This window comes from Coptis chinensis, chromosome 2 (assembly GCF_015680905.1).
Source record: "Coptis chinensis isolate HL-2020 chromosome 2, ASM1568090v1, whole genome shotgun sequence".
NCBI lineage: Eukaryota > Viridiplantae > Streptophyta > Magnoliopsida > Ranunculales > Ranunculaceae > Coptis > Coptis chinensis.
The window spans coordinates 43,201,547-43,227,106 of NC_141457.1; the positions used below are offsets into that span (position 1 = coordinate 43,201,547).

General features: G+C 44.2%; 1 protein-coding gene and 1 non-coding gene across 2 annotated transcripts; one reads left to right on the plus strand and one right to left on the minus strand.

The window, feature by feature from the left end:
- Positions 1-423: 423 nt before the first annotated feature.
- Positions 424-527, minus strand: LOC147516129 (small nucleolar RNA R71). Its single transcript, XR_015214629.1, has one exon. It is a non-coding gene; the product is annotated as a small nucleolar RNA R71 (small nucleolar RNA).
- Positions 528-18,528: 18,001 nt separating this feature from the next.
- On the plus strand, positions 18,529-19,134 carry LOC147516130 (uncharacterized). The gene has a single exon (XM_086593173.1). The coding sequence runs from the start codon at positions 18,529-18,531 to the stop codon at positions 19,132-19,134; it is 606 nt and encodes a 201-aa protein (XP_086449299.1).
- Positions 19,135-25,560: the final 6,426 nt, after the last annotated feature.

The following is a 25,560-nucleotide window of genomic DNA, read 5'->3' on the forward strand; positions in this document are numbered from 1 at the left end:
CCAATCACTACACCTCTAGCTACTATTTCACACACCACACCTGACATAATGGCTGAAGAAAGAGAGACTTCTCTCTCCAACTTTTACAAAGCCTTGAGTGATAGCCCTAAATCTTGCATCGTTCTAGCAGACCCAGTGGGGGATTTCCAAATCCCCCCAAATATTTTTAATTTGTTACCCGTTTTCCATGGTTTAGACCATGAAAAACCTTATCAGCACATGTGCAGGATTGAATAAGTCCTTACAACATTCCACCATCCTACGGTTGGTGCGGAACAAATTAAACTGAGGGTATTTCCCTTTACCTTAGCCGATAAGGCGACGTCTTGGTTAACTGCCCAAGCGCCTAATTCTGTGGACTCGTGGGCTAAACTTGTTCAGCTGTTTATGGAACATTTTTACCCACCCCTAAAGACGGATGAGATGCTTTCCAAGATTTATTTCTTTCGACAAAATCCTCATGAATCATTTTCAGAGGCTTGGAATCGTTTCACCGATCTCCTTATAGAGTGTCCACATCATAACCTAGCGAAAGACACGTTAGTTCGTGCCTTTTTCAAAGGACTTCTACACCACCATAAAGAAGTCCTTGACATAATGAATGGGGTAGTTTTCTAAGTAAAGGAGCCTCGAGGCTTACAAATTTTAGAAAATCAAACTAAGCTTAATAATAATTGGGGGTAGTGATGATATCCCCCCTGCTAGTTCTTCTTCAACAGCTTAAGGCGCCGGTATGTTTGAGATGAAACCCGATCCGTAACTTAAAAATTTAATCGAATCTCTAACGAAAAAGGTAGAGGCTATTTCTGTTCAACAAAAGCCTATCCCCGTCATGAATGTTAACTCCAACCCATGTAATTTCTGTTTGAGTCCTGAGCACCCTGACTCCAATTGTCCTCTCGCCTATGAACAACAACAATCAGAGCAAGATAATGTTTGCTCCATTAATAGCTATCCTATTCCTAATGCCCCATGGAGACAAAATCCCAACTTCAGTTGGTGAAACAATCAACAAGTTACACCTCCAGGGTTTAACAACCAAAATGTTAGGCAAGCAAACAATTATAACCAAGCTCCACCTAGACAAGGATAAGGTCAGGGGAATTATAATAATTATAACAACCAAGCGCAACCACGACAAGGTCAAGCACAAGGTCAGGGTAATTATAATAGTTATAATACCAATAGAGGTATCGTTCCGGTTAACAATAATAACTATCACAACCCGCCCATAAATAATCAACGTGAGATAGTTCCAAATGCACCACACCGTGACTACTACACCTACACAACCGATCGTGATCGACGCCTTTATACAGGTTACCCAACAACTTTTCCAAACAATGACTCAATCAAACCAACAGATCTTACAATCCATAAATTAGGGCATACAACAGTTAGCCCAAGAGAAAGCCCAACCAAAAGGCGTGTTTCCAGGCCAAGCGATACCAAACCCTAAAACAGCAAACATAGCCTTTGAGGTAAACGATAATACTAGTACGGAAACTACAACCGTAGGTGAGCTAAATTCATCACCACTCTCCGCTCGGAAGAGTGGTTGATAACAAAGTAACTATGCCTATAGTTACCCCATCAGTACTCCCTACACCGGATATCGAACTAGATACCGAAATAGAACTGAAGAGCCTACCACCGTAGAGGTACCAGGTTAAACCACAACCTAAGAAACAGATAATACCCAAGGTTAGACATCCAAATGAGCCATACGCTAAATATAGAGAGAAACCACCGCTTCCCCGAAATTAGCCATGCTAACCAGGGGATACAAACTTTGAGGAGATTAAGAACGCGTTTTCAAAAATCTAACGATAAACCTTCCTTTTCTCGAAGCTATTAAAAAGCTACCTAACCATGCTAAGTTTCTTAAGGAGTTGTGCACTACTAGGCGTAAGACCAACATACCTAAAGACGCTTTCTAACCGAACGGTTCCCAACTTTATCGAAAAATAATGGAATTGTTAAGTACACAAGGACCCCGTCGCCCCATCAGAAAATGCACCTTAGGAGATTCCCACATGACGACCACTTTATTAGACACGGGGCGAGTGTTAACTTACTCCCCGCTTTATTTGTATAAACAAATAGGTCTACAGAAATGCAACCTACAACTATGACGAGCGCTTAGCTTAACAGTGTCTATAAAGTATCCTAAGGGTGTAGTGGAAAACGTGCTTGTTAAGGTTCATGATTTCTACTATCCTGCAGATTTTGTTATCCTCGATACAGAAGTCGCTAAGGACTCTGTACCGATCATCTTAGGGCGTCCCTTCTTGGCAACTGCCAACGGTCTTATAAATTGCCGCGATGGTAAGATGTCCTTATCTTTTGGCTATCTTTCTGTTGAGGTAAATGTTTTTAAAATGATGAAACAGTTACTAGAATCGTCTATAGATGGGGAGGTTAGCATGATCGAGAGCTTAGCTCAAGATTATTTTAACAACACGTTTCCCGAAAACCATATGTATAAATTCCTTTCTTTTGGAATTTCAGATTTTGTAAATGACTCCTACTTAGAGGAAGTCAACACCATCCTTGAGTCCACACCAATTGTAGACCCTTCGGTTGCTCCATATACTGAGTATGAAGACTTGCTACCTAAGCAAGTATTCATTATGCAAGATGAGGACCCTGACGAAACATCTATTAACATTCCTTCCACCCCGGTGCTTAAACCTCTTCCCCCAGAGTTAAAATATATTCAACTTGATCCAGATGGTAGTCATCCGGTAATTATATCTTCTCTGTTATCTAAGGATGAAGAGACACATTTAATCAAGGTGATTAGGGAACATCGGTCTGCGATTGGTTGGTCCCTAGCCATCTTAAGGGAATTGACCCTAATGTTTGCACTCATCGTATCCATTTGGAGGATAACGCGAAAACTTCTCGTGAACCTCAACGTCGCTTGAACCCTGCCATGAAAGAGGTGGTTAGGGAAGAAGTCTTACGATTACTCGATGCCGGTATCATATACCCAATCTCCGATAGCGAATGGGTAAGTCCCATTCATGTAGTTCCTAAGAAATCGGGGGTTACCATGGTACGTAACGCTAAGGGTGACTATGTTTTCACACAAGGTCCTATGAAATGGAGAATCTGTATTGATTACAGATGTTTAAATGCTATGACACGAAAGGATCACTTTCCCTTACCTTTTATAGATCAGATGCTCGAACGTCTAGCTGGTCATGCTTTTTATTGTTTTCTGGATGGCTACTCTGGCTATTTTCATATTATTATTGATATTGATGACCAAGAAAAGACTACCTTTAGAACGTATGCTTTATGGCCTTTGTAATGCTCCTGGTACCTTCCAGCGGTGTATGCTTCATATATTTAGTGACATGGTAGAGCGCTTTATGGAAGTTTTCATGGATAATTTTTCAATCTATGGAGACTCCTTCACAGATTGCTTGTCAAACCTATCTAAGGTTTTGACACGGTGTGAAGAAAAGAGCCTCGTTTTAAATTGGGAAAAGTGTCATTTCATGGTGAAAAAGGGCATAGTACTATGTCACATTGTATCTAGTGATGGCATCGAAGTAGATAAGCCCAAACTAAATAAGATAGCGACTCTACCTATACCACGGACTATCCGTGATATTAGAGCATTTCTAGGCCATGCAGGTTTTTATAGGCGCTTTATTAAAGATTTCTCAAAAATAGCTAGGCCTTTAACTAATCTGCTTTTAAAGAATGTCATCTTTGATTTTAATTTTAACTGTAAGCAGGCTTCTGAAACTTTAAAAGCCGCCCTAACCTCTGCACCAATTATACAGCCTCCCGATTGGTCTAAACCTTTCGAACTCATGTGTGATGTTAGTGATTATGCAGTTGGTGCTGTCTTGGGACAGAAACTAGATAATAAGTCCACTGTTATTTATTATGCTAGTAAAACCTTAAATGATGCTCAACGGAATTATACAACTACTGAAAAAGAATTCTTAGCTGTCATTTTTGCTTTAGATAAGTTTCGTCCTTATTTGGTTGGTTCTAAGACTTTAGTTTACACTGACCATGCAGCCCTTAGGTAGCTTCTTGCAAAGAAGGATGCTAAGCAGAGAATAATCCGATGGATTCTTCTCCTACAAGAGTTCACATTAGAAATAAAAGACAAAAGAGGGGTCGAAAACGTAGTTGCCGACCACTTATCTAGACTTACAAACGACGATGATAGTGATTCTGAGTCCATACCGGACTTTTTTCCTGATGAGCATCTGTATGCAATTTTTTTAGCACCTTGGTATGCTGACATTGTAAATTATTTAGCGGCTGATGTTATTCCTTATAATTGGTCAAGAAATGAACGTAAGAAGTTCTTGGCCAGAGTTAAGTTATACTACTGGGATGAGCCCTACCTTTTTAAGTATTGTGCGGATCAGATTATTCGCCATTGTATTTCCCAAATGGGAATATAATGAAGTTCTATCATTCTGCCATGACAAAGAGTGTGGTGGCCATTTTAGTGGAATGAAAACAGCCGCTAAAGTTCTTCAATGTGGATTTTATTGGCCTACCCTTTTTAAGGATCCCCAAGTGCATTGCAAGACGTGTATTCGTTGCCAACAACTTGAGCGAATCACGAAGCGTAATATGATGCCATTAAACCCAATCATGATAGTAGAAATTTTTGACGTTTGGGGCATTGATTTCATGGGTCCCTTCCCTGTTTTCCATGGTTTCATTTATATTCTAGTTGCCGTGGACTACGTGTCTAAATGGATAGAGGCCATGGCTTGCCGTAGCAATGACCATAATACAATTGTATTTTTTATTAAGGAGTATATTTTCTATCGTTTTGGCATTCCTAAAGCCATCATTAGTGATGCTGGAACACATTTTTGCAACAGAGTTGTTGCATCTCTAGTGAAAAAGTATGGAGTTACACACAAGATAGCAACTCCTTATCATCCACAAACTAGCGGACTAGTAGAAGTTTCTAATAGGGAAATCAAAAAGATTTTAGAAACAACTCAGAATCCCGATAGGAAAGACTGGGTCGAAGCGCCTATCGGATGCTTTATGGGCGATAGATCGGCTTTCAAAACTCCTATAGGTATGTCTCCCTTTAGACTTGTATTTGGGAAACCTTGTCATTTGCCCGCTGAATTAGAGCACCGTGCTCGTGGGCTATAAAAACCTTAACTTCAATATTGATGAGGCGGTGTCAAATGCAAGTTGCAATTGAATGAGCTTGAGGAAATCCGTGAGTGATTCTTACGATCTCGCTGAGGATTATAAAGCTAACATGAAATGTGTTCATGATAAGCAAATCTTGGCGCAAAAGAGTTTGTGGTCGGTCAAAAGGTCTTGCTTTACAACTCCCGCCTACATATTTTCCCGTGGAAACTAAAACCCGCTGGTCCGGGTCCTTTTCTGGTTACTGAAGTCACCCCTTACGGGGCAATCACCTTGGTAAATCCCAATGACAACAGTACCTTTCAAGTTAATGGCCAACGGTTAAAATATTTTCATGAACTTATGTCCCCTGATGTAGAGGAAGTCCTTTTACAGGACCCTGTCTATGAGGACTGACCTTTGTCATTTGGTGTACTTTCTTTCACTTCCATATAGTAGTAAGTGCACCATTCAGGTAATCGGGCCCTCCCTATGGAGTGTGTGGCTGTAAGTACCGGATCCTAAGTCCACATTTTACATAATTCACGTTTTCCACTTTTGTATGTTTTCTCGGTTTTTGAGTCATGTTCCTCTATGGGGTGAATTATGTATTTATTTATTTTCGTTTTTCTTATAATAAACTAATAAAAAAAAATAAAAATAAAAATTCTAAAATCATAGAAATAGCAATCCAACAAGTCTTGGGAATCTGACTTTAAACGACCCACGTTTAAAACAAATTGTGTGTTTAAAAATTTGTTTGGGGGTGGGCAGTCGGTCTTTCCATCCGGATTGCTCGAACTTTCCATTTGTGTTGCTTAGGCCCATTAGTCATAGTTCATTCGGGTTGACGTTATCTATAACTTAGATTTCCTTCGTTCGCATAACTTACGTCACACACGCACTTCGAGGCGTTTTTCCACCTTATTATACGTCACCCATGGTTGGAATTGAGTGTTTTATGGATCATTGGATTGGAAATTCTCTACTGATCATTTCCATAACTCATTCGCCAAAATCGAACCAGTAACGAAGCAGCAAATTGAATTTGAAATTGCGCGAAATATCGAAAAAGTTCGGAATTCGAATTAGGCTTGGGCCCAAACCGCGACGCGACGTCGTGGGGTACACGCGTCTCTTTCCTCCAAAACGCATAAACAGTCGTGTTTCTTTTTCCATCCCGCCAGTTAACAAACTTTAAAGGAAAACCTAACAACCAAAAATTTAAAAAAACACACACCTATCTAGACCACGCCCATTGTTAACCACCAGCCCGAGTTCTCTCAAACAAATTTCCCACACCACCAAAAACAGCCACCAATTCAAGCTGCCACCGTACCCACCATTGCCACCACCATTGTTTTTAGTGTGTTTTTCATCAAACTCGCCTCCTCCACCGTCTACAAAACCATTGTTTGTTTCAAAAACTTCAATGGCGCTACGACAAAGAATTTTGCCGGAACAAGCATTTAGGCCCGACCGTTTCGCACCATTCTACGCGGCGGAGATGATTATGAGGGATTGGAACGGACTGTGGTACTCGACTGAGGAGTTCTATCACTATGATTTGGTAGAACAGTTTTATAAGAAGCGAGAATTAGAAGGGGATAGGATTTTCATTAAGGTAGCAGGAACGAGGAGGGAAGTAACGAGACAGTTGTTGGCTGAGCTGTTAGGCATTACGCCTGGAAGCAACCTAGAAGCCACCATTCAGGAATTGCAGTATACTGGAGTTCCTGCTTTGATGAAAGATACTGTCGTGGAGGGTGAATACAATACGAGTTCTCATTGCGTCCGCCAGTCAAGTCTGAGAACCAACCAACTGACTGTAGCTCAGTGGATTGGTAGGAATGTCCTCGGGAAAGAAAAAGTCAGCGATATCGGTCTGCAATGTCTGCACGTTCTCTGGATTTTGCAAATGAATAAGTATAATTTCTGCATCCTCGATTTAATTTTTAATGTGATTAGAGGAGTGGGAAAGAGCATTGCGCCTCTTCCCGTATTGATCACTAAGATCATGCTCTCATTTAGAGCTGTCACAAAATCTGCTCCTATTATGATCAAGTTGCATTCAAATGCAACTATTTATACGGAGTGCATCCAAAAGACGTGGCAGTTGTCGGAAAATGATGTGGTTGAGTCGGAGGATGAAAAGGGGGATATGACATGTTTGGATGAAGATGCTCTGGATAGGTGTAGCTCTAATGTAGAACGCATGCAAGTGTTGCAAAATAGCTTGCGGTGCGTTTATGCCATTTGTGAAGATATACGAGATAGGCAGATTATAGTTCGAAATAAACAAGCAAACCTTCAAACGAACTTTGAAATATTCGAGAAACATCAGGAAGATATCTGGTATAATACGGAGACAATGCACCAGCGCCAAGAGGACCACTATATAGTACTAAAGGCTGAGATGGAAGCACAGCGCTTGTTCCAAGTAGAGATGCTACGACGCATGCCACCCTTAGAGGATTTTGTTTTGCATTTAGTCCGAGAGGCATGAGCGTCGTCGCCGGAGGATAGATGGCTCAAGCCATTCTTCATCCCAGGACCAATCTCCATCTCAGGGTCCATCTTCATCACATGGCTAGGTGTTCACCATCAGTTTGTGTTCACTGTTATTTCATCATTTTTATTGTTTTATTAGTTGGATTTTAATTCAGTAGTTAAATTTAAATATTAATTTGTTTGTTTTATGTTGTTTGGATTTAAATTTTTTTAATATAATTGGTTATTTTCGAATTGTGCGTGTTTTTATCATTAATCCCACCTTCCCGAATTGTTTGGGGGTGGTAATATTTATACCGAGCATAATTCGTTATATGATCATCTTCTGTAAAGTTGTCTTGGAGTAAAGGTTGAGAATTTGGTCGATATCGGCATATCTATGATTATGTATGGTGGTAGCATGAAATCTAGGAGAGTTTAGAAGTTACTATTCTAAATCCAGTATAAAAGATACCAGGGTTGTTATAAAATCAAGAATATGGTTTGTTTCCGTTTTCGGGTTTGGAAATTTTCTATTTCCAGAAATTGCCTTAAACAATTTGGCAACTTGCCGATTCGTTTTGGAAGCTCAGAACCTATTTAAACTTCCTTCATTCTACACTCACAATCCACACTACACCCCACCATCATCTCTCACCTTTCACTCCAAGGTTTTCCTTATTTTTCCTTGTAAACTTCTGCTTCAGCACTTACGAGTGCACCTGCGCCTCAGTAGAGCGCACCTGTGCCCTAGACACTGTCAGAAATTTTACTCAGAGTGCACCTGCACCCAAGTTGAGCGTGACTCGAAAACATTGTAAATCCAAAAACACCCGAGCGCACCTGCGCCCAACACAAGCGCACCTGTGCTTAGAGTACTATAACTCGAAAACCATCGAGCGCACTTGCGCCCCATACGAGCGCCACCTGCGCCCAAGTGCCGGGAAGTCCAATTCTTCATAGCGCTACCTGCGCCCCATCTGAGCGCACCTATGCCCTGATTTCCGTAGACGCGAAATTTCTGATTTTGGGTGAGTTGTTCCAGGATCGTCACAGCTATTCCAGAGAGTAGTTTTGAGATGACATCTCTTATAGTCATTCCCGAACGATTCGTTCAAGACTTTGGGAACCGATACCTATGGAGCATCGCTCGAAATGGATCGCGGCAGTTAGGATGGTGGCATCTTCTCGGTGAGGGATGATGATACTTTTTCACCTCAAATTAACTGAATTTTTCTATAATCATATTACATTCTATTGTAAACCAAGAAGGAGAACAAAAATTTTCCCTTGCAATTAATGACACGACTATAGAATTCATGTAAGTATTTGGTAGCTTTGGTTTCGGATTGCCCTTGCCCCGACCCTATGTTCACGGGGGGTATATGACCGATAACTCATACCTCTATGAATATGCATATTTCCATGAGTATTATGGAGGAGGGGTATTTCGTGTCATGGACCAAGGGCGATATAGCATAGCCCTTGGTAGCCTATCTCTCAACATAGGTACAACCATGTTATTCATTATGATGAATATTTTAGGGGAACGACAGTTTACTTCTGCCAATAGTACCGCTGGTGACGCGTTTTCCTTGCTTTAGGCCGGGGCGTCGCCCGATATGACATTCCCCGAGTTTTAGTGGCTACTCTAAAGAGAGCCCATACCATGAGGCATAAGTATCTTCTTATGCCTGTTTTGGTTGGCCGCATTATGCGCAGTTGCTTATCGGAATTCTGTACCCAGTTCACGGATTGGAAAAAGGTTGAAATCATGAGACCCACCAATCGCGTAGTCAGATCATTCCGAGCCATGACTTGGCCGGGATGGCAGGTGCAACCTCATTTGGTTGCCCCTTACACCCCATCAGACCAAGTAACACTCGAGAGATTAGCAATGGTTGATGATACATGACGGAAGGCGTGGCAAGTTGTTATGGCATGGCAAGATGCGAAAGAACCTCGCCCCTTTGAAAGAGAAGAGAATGACGAGTAAGCGGGAGTGAAGGTAAGTTTTTATTTCCAGTTAGTGTCTGTTTATGTCCCAAGCAAGTAATTTCTTACTACCCCATAGCGGGTGGAACTCTTATAGAGTTGCGTCAGTTTTTTATTTCCTATATTAGTATGTTCTAACCTTGTTTTGCAGATGTTCCAGAGTTTCACGCGTTTCCATGGTATTTTTCTACCCTCTTTATTTAAATGCTTTGAGGACAAAGCATGCTTCTTGTTTGGGGGCATAGAAACACGTGTAATTAAGGCATCTGTTAGGATATAGATATGTATAATATGCATTTGTTTTCAAGTTAAAAAATTTCAAAAATATAAATAAATAAGTTTATGCTATACACTTAGGAATATTGGTATTGTTTTATTTCTCTATGCTCTTAACAATCTAGAAGTCTCAATGAAGTTTTGCATCGTAATAATTGTTAGAAACTTAGGTTAATATGTAGGTAATAATCTTTGCATCTATCTATAAATATATTACATGAGTATCAATGATTGTTAACAGTAAGTTTCTGAAATCTAGGCTAGAGTACTTGTTCTACAGATCCTATGAGAATATAGCCTAAAGCCTTATATGAGCGAAACATTTGAGAAATGACACAAGGGAGAAGTAAAATCCGGATAGAGAAATCACACGTCCACTTGCTTGATCACTATGCCATATCTTAAGCGAGAATTTAGGCCCTCTTTGGATCGATATAGCCGGAAATTCAAACCTATGAATTATTTTCCGCTAATTAGCCCCTCCGAGCCTTTCTTTAGCCTTCCATAAACCATAATTCCTTTTACCCTCGTTACAAAACAAAACAAAATAAAAAATTCAACTTACCCAATCTAGAATAAGTCCGAGAATAGAATGAGTGAAGAAAGAAGAAGAGAAAAAACACTGTGTAAACAAAAATTAGTTAGTTGCTTCGGAAAAGAAAAGAAGTTTCCATCCAAGGAAAAGAAAAAGAAAAATAGAAATAAATAAAAACTCCAAAAATAGAATAAAAGGGAGTCAAAAGCCAAAGAAAAGAAAAAGAAAAATATGGCTAAGGATGGAAACAAAGTATAGAAGCAAAAAGAAAATAACAAGGTTTTCTCTAAGTTACATAATATGAAGACTCTATTATCTCGGACTTGTCCTTTTTGAATATCCATTTCCTTCCTTCTTAAACCATCTCCTAATCCCCAAACACCTAATAAAGACCTCTAGCTCAATTGGGAATAGGTTAGTGTGATAGTAAGTGGTAGATGTGTTGATCGACTCCGGCTTCCTTGTGTGTCATTGAGATTGTAAGGTAAAGTGTGCCCACCAAAGACCGAGTAAATAAACTTGAGTGGAAAAATCAGAGTGTTGTATCTTGACTATTATTGTGAGAACCTACTTAAGGACGCTATTCCGAGTTTCAGAAACGGACCTGTTAATGCATTTCATAGTATTACTCATTGTATATATGTTTATTGTAGAAGATTGATTATTATGCATATATTAGCTTAGGTTTCGACTTGATTATTCTATATTCATTGCTAGTGAGATGTATAGTTAATCTAGAGCATGAATAAGGAAACAATAGTTTTATTTCTTAGTCGTTGTAGTATAGATGAAGTTTGTGAGTACCTTCATCGAAAACTCTCACGAGGTTACAACTCGGCCCACTAGGGAATTCCTAGTGGTTTAAGGCCTTGTTGCATATGGTCAATGCAATCGCAAAATGAAAATGAGATTAGGTAGAACTCCATTTTTGGTCACTTATTCTAATTTCTCATATTTGCTTGAGGACAAGCAAAATGCTGTTTGGGGGTGGTTTGATAAGAGCCCAAAACTGTAGTTTTAACCCCTTAACAATCATACTTTTAGACCAATTATGTGAATAATAAGTAAGAGTTAATACTGATTATGAGTTTTTATGCATTTCAGGCTTCAAAGTCCATTATGTGCAGAAATGTGCCACTTAAGCGAGATAAAGGAGCAAAGGTCGGTTGCTAAGGAGTTATGTGATTAAAGGCCAATTTTTAAGAAGACAAAGCCTCTGTAAAGCCCGGTCAAAAGATGAAAAGTCAAAGTCCACGCGGGCGTAAACAAAGTCACAAAGTCAGAACTTCCAAATACCATATCTTTGGACTCAGACCTCGGAATTGGGCCTACCTTATGTCAAAACGACCGGCTCAGAAAGAGCTTTCCAATGGTCTAAGCCTGGACCAAATAAGAGTAGTAAAAGTGGACAAAAATTTTGTCAAAGCCAACTCCAGCTGAAGAGGCCTTTTTAGACTGAAAGAATTGGGTTTTGGGCCTGATTTTTCGGCCCAAAATATGGCTCTAAGCCCATGCACGATTTTTGGATCTGAAGCATATAAAAACAAAAGTTTAGCTCTTTGTTAATGGTAGCTAATTAGACCTAAACTATAGATAATTCTAGATCTAGTTTTAATTGTTTTTAATTAAGTTTAGTTTCAATTCAATTCTTGTTTTAGATTAAACTCTTAAATCATTGTTCTTCATCGATTAGACAAATAAAATAGTAGATTCTTGTTCATTTCGATTTTGTCATTTACAATTGTATAGATCTAAATTCCTTTATTACTTGTTATTCATTTCCCAGTTATTACCTAAGATTTCAATTATTGTTTAGACAAATTGCATAAAGATAGAATTTTTATATGATGTCTAGTTTTAAATTAATAGGAAATGATAGTTGTATGAATCAAGGTTAAACATCCATTAGAGGGGTTGAAGAAGCCTTGATGAAGCTTGATCTTTGTTAAACTTAGAAATCGTCGTGATAGTTATTCTACTCTAGAAACGATTAATTCACCATGAGAATGGGTTTAATCGCTCACATGCTAGTTATGAATTGGTAGAAATGCCATGTATAATTAGGGATTAGAATTACTATTTTGATATGCGAAGCATTCAATTTAGATCACAACGAGTCTTTGTTAGTAGGATTAAGTCGAGTTAAGGTGGATTCAATTCCCTTTAATTCTTTATCTAGATTCAAATCCTTAGCATTCTATCATTTTGTTATTCGTAACTTGTTAATTGAATTCATCTCGTAGTATAGAATTCCCCTCGTAAATCTCTCACTAGACTTATGATTGATTAGTTGACACGAAACCATCGCATGCTAAAGAACTAGGAGTGGAACGAACTTCCTACTCCACTATATCTTAATTTGATTAAGAGTAGAAATCTTTGATAAATTAGATACATGAAAATAGTTCTAGTTTTACTAGCGTTTAGAGTTCTCACGAGCTTTAGTCATTGGTAAAACTACTCTTTTTTTCATTTATCATCAGCCATGTGAATCCCAACAAATCTGCACAAAAGTATCAAACTTCTGAAGCTCCCACCTCTTGAACCAGGACTCCGAATGTGACAAGTGAGCTACTCAGACAATCAGGGCGATGAACTCTACGCATAGACGGGAAGTTGTAAAATTGCCAAAAGGCCGAACTACCACTAGACTGCACGTGGACCCACTATGTGGGCCCGCAAGATTTGATGAGTCATCATACAAGTCAAGACAAAGTTACAAATAATTGGTGCAAAAGTGACACCTTGCATGTAGTTAATAAAGTTAGATGAGATTAGTTATTAATAGTGAAAAAAGATAGGTGTCACTTTGTTGTGGATTGTGTGGTTAAGAAGGAAGTAAATGTAGTTTGGTGTTTCACGTGGGAGGAAATGAGATTTCTCTCAAATGGAGAAGAAAACAAAACAAGGGGGGACACTCCATTTACTCCCTTGACTTCTTTTCCTTTACCATGTATTATTTTAGTTCCTTAGTCTTAGATTTTATTTTAGTTTTAGTTTTTGGTAGAAAGCTTGTAATAGTTTTAATGGAGGAAACCTTGTGTTCTTCTAGTTAAAAACAAATCTAAATGCAAGTGAGTTTATATAGATAGTTTATTCTTTTTGTTCTCTCTCTCTCTTTTTACATTCTACACTTGTCATCCTTTATCCCAAGGATCATGAGCTAACCTTCCCTTTGTGGGGAGTTAATAATACTCATATGAGGGAAAATCTTTGTTATTTGGTTTAGTAAGTTGTTTAGGATGAACAACTAGACCTACATCCTATCCCAAAATGATAGTTGGTGTAGAGTCTAGTTAGGTACCTAAGTGATGAGCTTAAAGATAAGTCATTGCTTTGGTTCTACATACTAGCATGTATGAAACTTAGAGATGAGTCATATATGTTAGGGATCAAGTTTTCTTTTATTAGGACTTGTCTAAGAGTTCTAGGAAGATTAAGATGCACTTACTAAAATCAAATAACAAAAGTTATTTTCACATGAGGAGAATTAACTCTCCATTTTCGTTTTAAGTAAAATTTTATCGTGTCTTAGTTGCATGTTTACGTAACTTAATGTTTTCAATTTTTGTGTAGTAAAGAAACCAAGTATTTATTATTTACACAATCATAGCTAAACTTACTCACTAGTTTCCTAAAAGAGTAAAACCAAATTATAAGTGGTCCTAGAATTTAGGTTGGTTCGAATCCCTACTCCAAATTATATGAACACGAAGAAGTGAGTAAGGAAATACTTTGTTTTTGCATTTTGGCCAAGGAAGAGATTCAAATCTCTAACATACCAAAGGTGAATATCAGCTACCAAGGGCACGGTCGCACTTCGTACTTCACTGATACCCAGTGATTTGGGCACAGGTGGCGCTCCAAGTTAGGCTACCAAGGGCGCAGTCGCGCTCCGTGTAATCCTACAAGGAAAATTTCAGTTCTGAAATGGACAACCACAGTTAGAATCAAACAAGGGTGGGTGGGTTTAATGGGACTTTGGAAAGACTAATTATACTAACGAAAACAAATCTAAAGGGAACTAAGATGGCAGCGGCGCCATTTGATAAAAGTAAAATTATAGTTTTACCTTCGAATAAGTGATGAAACTCAAACGCAAGTAAAACTAAAACTAAACTTTGCTTAATTTATCAAAGATTTCTACTCTCGATTCTATCGAAATAGAGTTGGAGTAAAAGATTCGTTCCACTCCTAGTTCTTTAGAATTTATATTTCCTAAGATTATCAATCTATCTGTAGTGGCATGATTCCGTCTTGGAATAGCATGGGGATTTGGGCCGGACTTAGCGTAACCGATAGGGCCGCGTTGCACCGGTTGGATGACAAAGACGGGTCGCTGGTACGGAAACCCTACACATGGAGGGGAGTGGACCAGGAGATGAAAAGACAGGTGGAGGGTTGAGATGAAACTTGGTCGCGGTACGGAAACCCTACACGTGGAGGGGAGTGGACCAAGAGATGAAGAGACAGGTGGAGGGTTGAGATGAAAGGGGGTCGCGGTACGGAAACCCTACACATGGAGGGGAGTGGACCAGGAGATGAAAAGACAGGTGGAGGGTTGAGATAAGAGGGGAGGGGATATAAAAGAGAAGAGAGGAGAAGAAAAGAGGAGAAGAAAAAGAAAAAAGAGAGGGGGCGGCCAAGAGAGAGAGAGGGAGTCTTGCGAGAAGAGGGGAAGAGAGCATTGTGTAAATCATAGTCCGCAGAAGAGATTGCCATTATTATTTTGCGTTGTAACATTTGGCGCCGTCTGTGGGGACGACAAGATAGAAATGGCACCAAAGAAGGCGGTGGGTAGGCCCCGAAAGAAGAGAGGCACGGAAAACGGAGGCGGCGGAAAGAAGGAGAGGGAAGGGAGGAGGAAAGAGCGGAGGAGGAAGCGCGGCTCATGCGAGAAGAAATTGGGAGGCTGAGAGAGGAGAATGAGGAGCTGAGGAGAGAAAAAGAGAGAAGGGAGGAAGAATCGGGGAGTGAGACAGAAGAGGAAGCGGAGAGAGAAAAGGCGGAGGGGGAGGAGCAAGGACCGGCCTTGGTGGACAATCCGGTGACCGGATTAACAATGGAGCAGGTCCAGCAAATGATTAACAGCCGACAGAGAGGCTTAATCTTCAACCGCATTAAGGGCCAAACGGGCGCGGCCAGCCAGTGGTAGCGGTCTGAACCGCGAACCGGGCGGACGCCGATATGGACGTCCGAGGTACCAAAACGCTTCAACCAGCCGAGGTTCGAGAGGTATGACGCACGGGGGACCCGCAGATCACATCCATCACTTCAGATACAGATGCCTCTCCGGCAAGCAAGAGGCGGTATGATGGTTCAAGTGTGCATGATGTTCCCCGCTAGCCTTAAGGGTGGGGCCTCCGATCGGTACTATCGATTACCCTCAAAGAGCATAACGAATTTCCAAGAGCTAGAAACAGCATTTGTGGACCATTTTATACATCGGAAGAGGAGGGTAGTAGACATCGCGTCCTATTCAATGTCGGACAAAGATCCGCTGAGTCACCGGAGAGATCTATCGCCTATCGGACTTCACCTTAAAGGTGGAGAATCTGGACGAGAGAACGGGCGGTAATAGCGTTTGAAAGGGGCTCGCGACCCGGCATAATGATCCATCCATCCGGGTGGCTAAGAACGAGATTGCGAACTTGCATGAATTATACCCGCGGTAGAAAAGTACATCAGGTCACGAAGATACCATCTGCGTAAGGAATCGAAGAGAGGGGGCAAGACAGTATCAGCGGTGGAGAAAGAGAGGGAACGCGGTAAGACTGGGGGAAAAGACCGGGGCAAAGAAAGGTACCGCGGACAACCGTCGAGGCCGGAAAGAGGGAGGGAAGTAGTTCGAAGAGAACAGAGGGAGAGGAAGCCATACCACGAATTGGAGACCGTCCCGCTGACGAGACCGCTGAGTGAGATATTGCCGTTGATAAAAAATGTGCAAGGATATGAAGGGCCGCGAACCATTCCGGCTGAAATGCCTAACAAGCCATACTGCGACTACCACCAGGTGCACAATCACGAGACCAACGATTGTTATGCCTTAAAATGGTTAGTCCAGAGATTGGTGGAGAAGGGGATGCTGAGGGAATTTGTGGGTGAACCTCCAAATAGGGAGCGGTAGCGCGTCGGGCGAATCGAACTATAAATGTTATTTTCAGCGGGGAAGCACTGAGCCATAATGCCCACCGAGACAAGGTCAGAAGGACCGCGAAAGTATCCAAAGCAGTCAACGAAGTCACACCGAGGACAGAGATACAGAGAGGAGACAATGGAAGAGACAATTACATTCTCCAAGGCGGACCTCCGAGCCGTGGACACACCGCATGAGGATGCGTTGGTCATTACAGTAGCGATGGGTAATTATGTGGTAAAAAGGGTTCTGGTAGACTGTGGCAGCGCCGTGGATTTACTGTTCAAAGGGGCTCTAGAGGAGATGGGAATCGACCCGGGGCAACTGAGACCTCCGCGGACAAACTTGTACGGGTTCAATGGAAGCGTCACTGAGCCTATGGGGGAACTCTTGCTGCCAGTAACCGCGGGACCAGTGACAGTGTTCTCGCGGTTTATGGTGGTCGATTCCAGCTCCCAGTACAACGCAATCCTGGGAAGGAGATGGATACATGAGATGAGGGCAGTGCCGTCGACGTACTATCAAGTTATTCGATTCCCTACCCCAAAAGGCATATATGGTCCGCGGAGATCGGTGGCATCCAAGAATAGTCACCAGAATACAATCAAAAAGAATGTCCCGCGGACCAGAGGATAAGCCGGCGAGCTCCAGGAAGAGGGCCACGTAGCAATTACAGTGTGGGGCCGTGGAAGAGGGGGAGAAAGCCGCGGTGATCCCAAAAACTTTGGATGAGATAGAGACGGTTAACCTGGGGCAGGGTGAGGAAGAGAAGTTCACGTCGATAGGGGCTAGTTTAGCAGAGGAATGGAGGGAGAAACTGATACAATGCTTGGTGAGAAACAAAGACGTCTTTGCGTGGGGGATAGAGGATATCACTGGTTTAGATCCAGAGTTCGCTTGTCATCATCTGCACATGAGGGAGGACGCGAAGCCAGTGAGACAGAAGATGAGGGGTGTGAGGCCCAAATACGCGGAAGGATCCGAGAAGAAGTTATCAGGTTGAAGAATGCAGGAATTATAAGGGATGTGGAATTCACGGACTGGTTGTCCAACATTGTCGCGGTCCCAAAGAAGAATGGCAAGGTCAGGATGTGTGTTGACTTCACAGACGTGAATTTGGAGTGCCCAAAGGACAGTTATCCGATGCCGCGAGTTGACGAGTTGGTAGAAGCGGGACGGCGGGGGTTCGGCGTGTTCTCATTTATGGACGATCGATGGGGTACAACCAGGTGGCAATGTATGGCCCGACCAGGAGAAGACCTCCTTTGTAGTGGAAGGAGGCACCTCCATCGCTACACGAGAATGCCGTTTGGGTTGAAAAATCACGGGGCCACGCCCCAAAATACCGGCGGAGAAGATGTTCGAGGGCAAAATTCGCAAAGGCATTGAGGTGTACATCGATGATATGGTGGAAAAGAGCATGACGGAGCAGAACATTTGGAGGGTTGGAGGAGACGTTCGATAATCGCGGACCCACAATTTGAAGCTCAATCCCGAAGTGTACATTCGAGTAACCACAGGGAAATTTCTAGGGTATATTGTGACGCCGGGGGGGATAGAGGCAAACCCAGAGCAGATTAGGTCGTTGGTAGAGATGCCCTCGCCGCAGACGGTGAAGGAGGTACAGCGGTTGGCTGGAAGGGTTGCAGCTCTCAATAGATTCATATCGAAGTCGTCTGACAAATGCAGGCCGGCAGATCGACCGGGCTGAGGAACTCCGCCGGATTTCATGGACGGCAGAGTGTGAACAGGCATTCCAGGGGCTCAAAAGATATTTGGGGGAGATCCCCTTGTTGTCGCGACCGGAAGAGGGAGAGAAATTGTATCCTCAGATCTCTAGGGTCACCGATTACGCTAAATCGGCTTCGATCCTTGTTCGAAAGTAGTGGATAAGATAGAAAGACCAGTGTACTTTCGAGCAAGACGATGTTGGATCGCGAAACCCGGTATAGTCGCTATGGAGAATGCATACTTGATATTTTCGCCCCTGAAACTAAAGCCCTACTTCGGGCACACGGTGATTGATTGGGTCACGAACTTGCCCCTTAAGCAGGCTTTGAGGGCAGAGAAATCCGGGAGAATGTTGAAATGGGCCGTGATGCTGAGTGCTTATGAGATCCAGTACCAAGCTAGGACAGCGGAGAAAGCTCAGGCCCTGGCCGAGTTCTTGGCGGAGTTCCCCGCAGAGGACCCTACTTGGGGGGAGGAGATGGTGTTGGAAAACGAGGGAGCAAAGGAACCTGATAGCGCGGACCCATGGGACGAGGGGAACGGTTGGAGAGTGTTTGCCGACGGGTCAGCCACAGATGCAGGCAGCGGAATAGGAGTAGTATTGGTTACGCCCGACAATAGCAGGCTAGAGCTGACGATGAGATTGGGGTTCGCGGCATCCAATAATGAGGCAGAGTATGAGGCGGTAATCGCGGGCATGGGAATGGCAGAGGGCTTGGGGGTGAAGGAACTCACTGTGTATTCTGATTCTAATTTGGTGGTGTGCGGCCGAATGGAGGATTCGCGGCACGGTGTCCCCGGATGGCGAGATACTTGGAGGTCCTCCGGGTAAAGCGTCCTAAGTTCGCGGAGATTAGGTTTGTACATTTGAACCGTGGAGAGAAATCGCGCCCGATGCCCCGCATATGTGGCGCGCCCATGCCGGATCCGAAGGAAGGACTATAGAGGTGAGAAGACCGACGGACCCGAAAAGCGAGGAACCAAATTGGGAGTAATGAAATAATCGGAGAGCGGCGAGGGTGGATGTTGCCCGTCAAAGCGGTTTTGACAGGGAAGGGAGAATGTTGATCCCAGGGAGAGACGAAGGTTGGAACAGACGGCTCGGAGATACACCTTAGTGGGGGGAGAATTATATCGGAGGAATTTCAAGGGACCTTTGTTGAAATGCTTGGGGCGGTCCGGTCCGGGGAGGTGCTTTCGATGGAGTTACGAAGGGGATTCGCGGGGAGCCACTCGGCGGCGACGACAACGATTACCGCTTGTTGACGCAGGGTTACTTCTGGCCTCACATGAAGAGAGACGCTGTGGAGTTCTCCAAGAAATGCGAGAAGTGTCAGAGATTTTCCCAGCTGATATGGGCCCCAGCGGAGCCGCTACACAGTGTGTCCAGCCCATGGCCATTCGCGATGTGGGCCCTCGACATAGTGGGGCCGCTGCCCATGGCCCGTGGTAAGAGGAGGTTCTTATTGGTCGCGACTGATTACTTTACAAAGTGGATTGAAGCCACAGCTCTGCAGCAGGTTAAAGAGGTGCAGGTGATCAAGTTTTTGTGGGAGAACATCATTTGCCGTTTTGGGTTGCCCTATGCTATAATCGCGGATAATGGAACCCAGTTCACTGGTTCAAAGGTCAAGGGTTTCCTGCAAATGTATCACATCAAACAGGGATTCTCAGCCCCATACAACCCCGAAGGAAATGGGCAGGCGGAGTCCTCTAACAAAACCATACTCAACAATCTCAAGAGGAAACTGGAGGCGGGGAAAGGGCCTGGGCGGCGAACTAAGTCGGGTACTGTGGGCCTATCGGACGACCCCACGAACATCCACCGATGAGACCCCTTTCGCATTGGCATATGGTGTAGAGGCCGTGATACCAACCGAGATGGTGGCGGCGACCACTAGGACGACGGCTGTCGAGGATAAGTCAAACTGGGGCATTTTGGCCAGAGACTTGAACCTGGCCGAGGAAAGGAGGGACACAGCGCGCATCAGGTTGGAGGAGTATCACCGCCGCCTTCAGAGGCAGTACGGCAAAAAGCTGAGAGTGAGGAGATTCGCGGTGGGAGACAAGGTGCTCCGGAGGGTGACTCCCAGCACCAAAAAAGCCAGTGAGGGGAAGTTGGGCCCGACGTGGGAGGGGCCCTACGTGGTGGTCGGGGTAGGGGGAACCGGCACCTACAAGTTACAAACTGTGGAGGGAACAGCGGTGGATAAGCCGTGGAATGTAAGGTTGTTGAAAATATTTCACGAGTGAATGTAACGAGAGAGACTGAAAATTGCATGAGCTATTTGTACATATATAAAACCGTAGCACTTTTGAGGTGAACTAGTATTGTGTGAGTCTTCATTACCCCTTAGAGTGAAGGGAAGGGGGGGGATGAGCCCCCCAAGGACGAGAGGTCCAAACCTTAGAAGGGCAAAAAGGAGTTGTCCCCCTAAGGTAAAGTCTCTCAGGGCCGGGGTGAGAGGAGTCACCGCGAACCCTCGAGATTAGGGGCGTGGAAGCAAAAAGAGGCTTCCGCGATGCCGCGGCGCGAAGTGCTGCCAGAGTTAGAGAGAGCTGCGAAGCTCCAATTGGGGCGTGGGGCAGACAAACCAGACATCCCCAACCGGCGGGGAGGGATGCGTTAACGAGGCCAACTTTTACAAGGGCAAACACACACACAGATAGCAGAAAATACAAGGAACAGAAACAATCAGATAGAAAGGAGCAGAACATAATATATACATCCCTACTGGAGGGAGCAAAAGTACAGTAACAAGTAGCGGAAAGAGTAGGACAACACAAATCAAGAGACGCCTAGCCAGGGCACAAACAGGCTATAGTCAAGGACCGGTACTTTCCAGAATCACCGAATCGGCGGCTTCTTCTATGATTAGGTCCGCAGCCGTGTCTATAGCCTCGGCTACCCGTTCAGCGGCGTCCCTCCCTTCAGAAGCCGAGTCCTGCACCGGCACAACGCCCTCAGATAGCGGAGCGGCGACTGGAGCTTCCGGAAGAAGGCGGCCTTCCTTGGTGAGACGGTCAATCTCCTCCTTGACCTTCTTGGCCACCCTCTTCTCGGCCTGGGCCCGATAGATGTCCCGAAGCTCGTCCATGTCGGCCTCATGCTGCGCATGGATTGCTGCAAGAGCTTCCTGGTGCTTCTGAGCAAGGGAGTCCAGAGCGGCAGCGTGTTTTTCTTGAAGGGACTCGCGCTGGAGGGCGGCCGTGTTCATATACGCCAGATGGGCGGCCTCTGCGGTCCTCAGCTCGTCTTGGGCCCGGACCTTGTCTAGGTCCGCGGCCGAGTTCTTCTCTGCTAGGAGGGCCACCTCCTTATCAAGTTCATCGATCCGCGCCCTGGCACCAAATAGGCCGCGGATCATGAAGGATATATCCAGACTCATCTGAAGAAGATAGCAAAACTCAGAACACTTAAAGAGAGAGAAGTAAGAGGTCAAATGTAAAGAAAATAGTACCTTCTCCCAGCCTGTGTAGAAGGAAGTCCGGTGGGACTCAAAGGAGCCACCCTCGGCGTATGCCATATCGGTGGGCAGGTGAGACCCAAAGAACAGGGAAGAAGCCACTGCCGGGTTCTTCAGAGCAGAATCCTTGACAGTCAAGGGGCGGTTCCGGAGCTTGAAGGAGGGACAAAATAGAGGAATGGGCTCGTCGGCCCCCTTGTCGGTGCGGGGCGCCACCTCCTTCCCGGGGCGTTGTTCCACTTGAGAAGGCGCGGTAGGCGGGGGAGCGGCCTTAGATGGAGGGCCTTCTCGAAGTCGGATGGCGCGGGACGTTTGGAGGCGGGGAGGAGATGGGGAACAATGGTGGATTGGGGCGCCCGGCGACAACGTCCTCATCGGAGTCGCTATCAAAGAGTTTGCGTTTATTAGCCCCCATGCTTGAAGGGGGAGAAGAGGTGGAAGAGGAATGAGAGGGGGAGTATTGGTCTTCCCAAGTCTTCAGGGAGCGGTACGGAGTGGGGGCTGCGGACTTATTAACGGTCGTCTGAAACGGGGTTCGCGGTGCGTAGAGGCGGCGGTGCGGCGTTTTTTCGGAGGGGGGGAGGTGACACGGGGCTTTCTTTCTTTAGGGGGAGGGGGACGGAAAAATGGGGCGCTGTATTTTCCTATGGATGCTAGCGCAGGATCAGAGAGTAGGGGAGTAGCGGTGGCAGGATCAATGCCGAGTATCACCGACTGAGCCGCGCCCAAATCACGAATCTTCTGGAATGTCGTGGAAAAGATGCTGTCGTAGGGTCGCGATATCGAGTCGGGCCGCCAACCTGAAAAAGACAAAACAACAAGTTGGATTAGTGCCGAAAGACATATTTCAATGGGGATAGATAAAAAGCGGGACTCACCACTGGGGAGGAAAGCCAGGTGACGGAGGTTCAACTCAGGTGGAAGATCCGCGGAGAGGAATTTCCCGGATATATAGAGAGGGTAATGGTGCCACAATTTGTCGGAGGAGGTGATGCGAAGGATAAAGTGCTGTTTTTTGGGGCGGAGGCAGAATGAATGATAGCCCACACTGACTTCCTTGGTACTCTTCTTGAGGTAGAAGTGGGCGGCCATGTCGCGAACCGTTATCCGAGGTACTTCCGAGCGGTTGTAGTGGTTCGCGGCATACATGACCCTCCAGAAGTTGCCAATACCTTGGCAGGGGGGGATGTTATAATGATTGCACACCTCGACATCAAGACGAGTGAGAGGCAATCGAAGACCGGCGACAATCTGGCCGACCGTGGCCACGAGACACCCTGGCTTGTGGGGGACCAAATGGGGGTAATAAGTTAAATCAGGCACGTGCTCTAAAATGACGTCAGCGGGTATCCCGTAGGCCGCTTTAACAGCCTCGAGATTAGGTCTACGACTACGTGGTGGTGGCGGCGGAAGGGTAAAGGCTTGCCCGGAGGTAGAGGGGGCCTCGGTCTGGTCAGGGGCAAGGCTGCGGTGTAAGGAGGAGGAGGAGGTGGCGGATCTAGAGACAGACATCGAGGACAGGGCGGAAGACACACCGTCACAACAAGGCAAAAAGGGAAAGGAAGATGAACAGTTTCAAACACAAAGGGGAAATACGCACTATAACAATCAAAGGTAGCCAAAAAGAGAAGGAGACCAACCTGAGGAGAAGAGAGAGCAACCGGAGCAAGAGTGTCAGCCACAAGAGTTGAAGAGATCGACCGAAATGGCGGAGAGCTAGGAAAGACGTAAGAAATGTGGAAGAAGAGGGGAAGAGGAATTGGAAGGCGAAAGAAGGGCTAAGTGAAAGAGAGAAGAGAAATCGAGCGGGCTTTTTATAAGAGGGTGAGGGCAAAGGGGTAATTGCAGGGGTGCTGAAATCGAGGGGACACCAAAAGGAACCAGCCAATGAAAGACACGTGGATGCACGCGAAACGAAGGGTCAGAAGGTGCGACCGCATGAACACTCGTGAACCCAGCTGTGAGGGGAAGAGGGAAGACCACGGTGGAAAGAGGAAGGGGGCGAGCTCTCGACTCCACGAGCAAGATAGCATCGCGGACTCGAGAGGGGGCATCTGTAGTGGCATGATTCCGTCTTGGAATAGCATGGGGATTTGGGCCGGACTTAGCGTAACCGATAGGGCCGCGTTGCACCAGATTGGGATGACAAAGACGCGGTCGCAGATGCGGAAACCCTACACACATGAGGGGAGTGGACCAGGAGATGAAAAGACAGGTGGAGGGTTGAGATGAAACTTGGTCGCGGTACGGAAACCCTACACGTGGAGGGGAGTGGACCAAGAGATGAAGAGACAGGTGGAGGGTTGAGATGAAAGGGGGTCGCGGTACGGAAACCCTACACATGGAGGGGAGTGGACCAGGAGATGAAAAGACAGGTGGAGGGTTGAGATAAGAGGGGAGGGGATATAAAAGAGAAGAGAGGAGAAGAAAAGAGGAGAAGAAAAAGAAAAAAGAGAGGGGGCGGCCAAGAGAGAGAGAGGGAGTCTTGCGAGAAGAGGGGAAGAGAGCATTGTGTAAACCATAGTCCACAGAAGAGATTGCCATTATTATTTTGCGTTGTAACACTATCCAAAGTTAATGAGAGTTTTACGAAATTTATACTACGATGGAAATTTAACTAACAAGATATGATTTTATACAACTACGGAATACTAAATTGATACTATGATAAGGAATTAGGGGGGACTGATTCCACCTTAACTCGACTTAATTTACTAACGAAGAATAGTCGTAATTCAAATTGAACTGCTTTCGCATAACAATTGGTTCTTCCTAATCCCTAGTTGTTCATGGTAATCTCTACCAACTAACATCTAGTATGTGAAACAATCAAACCCATTCTCATGGTGAACTAATTGTTTTCTATAATGGAATGGGAAATCACTACTATTATACGCTTAACAAAAATCAAGCTTCATCAAGGCTTCTTCAACCCCCTCTAATGGAGGTTTAGCCTAGAATCATTATGCTATCATTAATATATAAATTTAAGCAAGATATGATATAAAATTATAACTTGACTTATTTGAACTAAATGGAAATCTACTCATGCAAGATTTAATTGAAACTAATAATGGTAAATAACTAAATCTATGAATTGAAACTACAACGATTTAATGAAATGAAACTATATTATGAAGAACTAACTAACTTTATTAATCTAATGAAGAAATAACAATTGATTCAAATACTAAATTAAAAACAAGGTAAATGAAAACTAATTAATTAATGGAGACTAAATCTAGATCTAAACTATTCTCTAATGGCTACTTGCTACCTAAAACTAAGAATACTTAAGAATTAAGTCTTATGTCTTGAAATGGAGGAAACCAGATCCACATTTTCGTGCATGGGCTGGGGAGCCATGTTTCGGGCTTAAAAATCGAGCCTAAAACCCAATTTCTTCAGTCCACATAAGCCTTTTCAGCTGGATTTGACTTTAATAGGCTTTTCATCCACTTTTGCTCCTCTGATTGGGTCAAGGCTTAGACCATTGGAAAGCTCTTTCCGAGCCGGTCGTTTTGACATAAGTTAGGCTCAATTCCGAGGTCTGAGCCCAAAGACACGGTCATCTGAAGTTCTGCTGACTTTTATGTGTTGTTTCTGCCCGTGTTGACTTTGACTTGTCAGCTTTGACCGGGCTTTACAAAGGCTTTTTCTCCTTGAATCTCGATCTTTAATCACAGAACTTCTTAGCAACCAACCCTTACTCCTTTATCTCGCCAAAGTGACACATTTCTGCACATAATTAACTTCAATGCCTGAAATACATAAAAGCACGTAATCAGAAT

Coding starts and splice junctions, on each gene's coding strand:
- LOC147516130 (XM_086593173.1), top strand. CDS start 18,529: ATGGAGAATGCATACTTGATATTTTCGCCCCTGAAACTAAAGCCCTAC.